General features: G+C 57.4%; 1 protein-coding gene across 1 annotated transcript; it reads left to right on the top strand.

Annotated features, from left to right (window-relative positions):
• Nucleotides 1–454: 454 nt before the first annotated feature.
• LOC119045878 (DDB1- and CUL4-associated factor 12-like protein 2) lies at nt 455–1,846 on the top strand. Its single transcript, XM_037140731.2, has one exon. It carries the CDS (start codon nt 455–457, stop codon nt 1,844–1,846), a length of 1,392 nt encoding a protein of 463 aa, XP_036996626.2.
• Nucleotides 1,847–2,474: the final 628 nt, after the last annotated feature.

The raw sequence follows: 2,474 nt of genomic DNA, 5'->3' as shown, positions 1-2,474 counted from the left end.
CCATTCCCCCCGCCCCCCTCCGACCCCTCCCACCCAGGCGTGTGCTCCCAGGCACCCCACCCCCGTCTGTCCGGCTCCTCCCGCTGCCTCCGCCCCCCTCTTTAACCGCCTCCCGAGTGGTCCTAGTCCCACTCCGACTGTGCTCCTGCCTTGCAGCCGGCCTCACTTCCTGCCCTCGTCTAGAACCCCACAGCCCCCTCGCTTCCCAGGCCACCGCTCTCTGCCTTCTCCGATCCACGTTCCTCCTCGGCCTGCCTCTCTCCTCTTTCGCCTCCGCCACTTCACCCGGGACTCCACAGACTCCAAGCCCTCTGTCGCCCCCTACTCCGGGCCCTTGAGAGCCCGCGCTCTACGCTGACTAGGAGGCGCCACCGCCACGGCCAACGCGGGTGCCACACAGCACCACCGCTGCAGCGCCGCCAACGTCACAGCCACCACTGGCCAGCCACCCACCATGGCCATGCAGCAAACAGGTAGTAGGAAGCGGAAAGAGCCCGCCATCGAGGGGGCTGCCGCAAGCTCGTCCTTGCAGGGTTTGTTGGCAGCGGATGGCGGGGGCCCGCTGCAGCCTAAGAGGCAGAAGCGGCCGGCGATACGGCGCTCATTGGTGCACTACCTGAACGACCGCGAGGGGGGCGCGCGGGGCCGCGTGGGGCTCAAAGGGTTCGAGGGCAAGTTGCGTGGCTACGTGGTGGAGAAGCTGCCAGGGCTGCTGCGAGAGCGCGAGCTGGCCCTGGGCACCCTCAACAAGGTGTTCGCGTCGCAGTGGCTGAACGACAGGCATGTGGTGTGTGGCACCAAGTGCAACACACTCTTCGTGGCGGACGTGCTGTCGGGCCAAATCACGCGCATCCCGCTCATGCGGGACGAGGGACCCGAGCTGGCCCGAACCCAGCCGAGCTGTGGCATCCATGCTATCGAGCTGAATCCCTCCAAGACTTTGCTGGCCACGGGGGGCGAGAACCCCAACAGCCTGGCTGTCTACCAACTGCCTACCCTGGACCCCGTGTGCCTGGGTGACCGCAACGGCCACAGGGACTGGATCTTCGCCATCGCCTGGATGAGTGACACAGTGGCTGTGAGTGGGTCCCGCGACGGCACGTTGGCTCTGTGGAGAATGGATCCCGACATGTTCAACAGCGGCATCGCCTGGCACAATGACGCGGGGGTCCCAGTGTACGCCCACATCTGTCCGATGGACATAGAGACCATCCCCAGGCCCAGCACCAATCTCAGTAACAGAAAGGTGCGGGCCCTGGCCTTCAGTAGCAAGAACCAGGAGCTGGGAGCAGTGTCCCTTGATGGGTACTTTCACCTGTGGAAGCCCCGGAGCACCCTGTCCAGGCTGCTGTCTATCAGGCTGCCCTATTGCCGAGAGAATGTGTGCCTGACCTACTGTGATGAGTTGTCCCTGTACGCAGCGGGCTCCCAGTCCCACGTCTCCTTTCTGGATCCGCGCCAGCGCCAGGAGAACATTCGGCCACTGTGCTCCCGAGAGGGCGGCACTGGCGTGCGCTCACTGAGCTTCTATCAGCACATCATCACCGTGGGCACCGGCCATGGCTCCCTGCTCTTCTATGACACCCGTGCCCAGAAGTTCCTGGAAGAGAGGGCCTCGGCAGGCCAGGACTCCTTCCTGGCGCCCACAGGGAGGAAGCTCAGGCTCACCTGCGGCAGAGGCTGGCTGAACCACGATGACTTGTGGGTGAACTACTTTGGGAGTGTGGACGAGTTCCCCAACGCGCTCTACACCCACTGCTACAACTGGCCGGAGATGAAGCTCTTTGTGGCTGGGGGGCCTCTCCCTTCAGGCCTGCATGGGAACTACGCAGGCCTCTGGAGCTAAAGGTGGCCACTGTGTTCTCCAAGTGCCCAGATTTTCCTTCTGCTCCCCTCTCATTTTCCTTCATACCACCATCTTTTCTTTCTTTTTTTTTTTTTTTTTGCCTTCTCTTACAAAGAATTTTGGCTAGTCTGTGGTGTTCTTTCTTTGAGTGATTCACATATTCTCATTCTCTGGGCTTGTACAGTCATGGTTCTCATTACAATTCACTACTTTACTTTTTACCAGTATTTCAACAGTATGTTCAGGTCTATTACACATTTCTGATGTATGTTATTTCAGGGGACTGTGAGTTAAAAAGTGTCTTTCGGGCTGGTCTGAAGAACTACCCACAATATAACAGCGCAGGTTTATGGCCCTGCTCCAATTACAAAATGCATTTCAACTTTTAGATTGCCACTATTTGGGGGTGTTACATTTGGATGTTGGAAACTCAGTGTTTGTTGTTTGTATAATGTTGATGCATAAAGTACTTCTAAAAATGTGTTCTCTTAGTTTAAAAGTCTTATCATGGTGTTAATCCTATTAATTAGTTTTGATTATTCAGTAGAAGGTTTAGCATCAATACCCCCATGCTCTAATTCTTCTTATATCAAGCTGCTATATTATGGCCTACTCATGGGTAGAATTT

This window comes from Artibeus jamaicensis, unplaced genomic scaffold (assembly GCF_021234435.1).
Source record: "Artibeus jamaicensis isolate MK-2021 breed Jamaican fruit bat unplaced genomic scaffold, CSHL_Jam_final contig_240, whole genome shotgun sequence".
NCBI lineage: Eukaryota > Metazoa > Chordata > Mammalia > Chiroptera > Phyllostomidae > Artibeus > Artibeus jamaicensis.
The sequence above is the reverse complement of the archived record's forward strand: the minus strand, read 5'-3'. Positions and strand labels throughout refer to the sequence as shown.

Excerpts from the sequence above, each read along its gene's own strand:
- LOC119045878 (XM_037140731.2), top strand. The coding sequence starts at position 455 with ATGGCCATGCAGCAAACAGGTAGTAGGAAGCGGAAAGAGCCCGCCATC.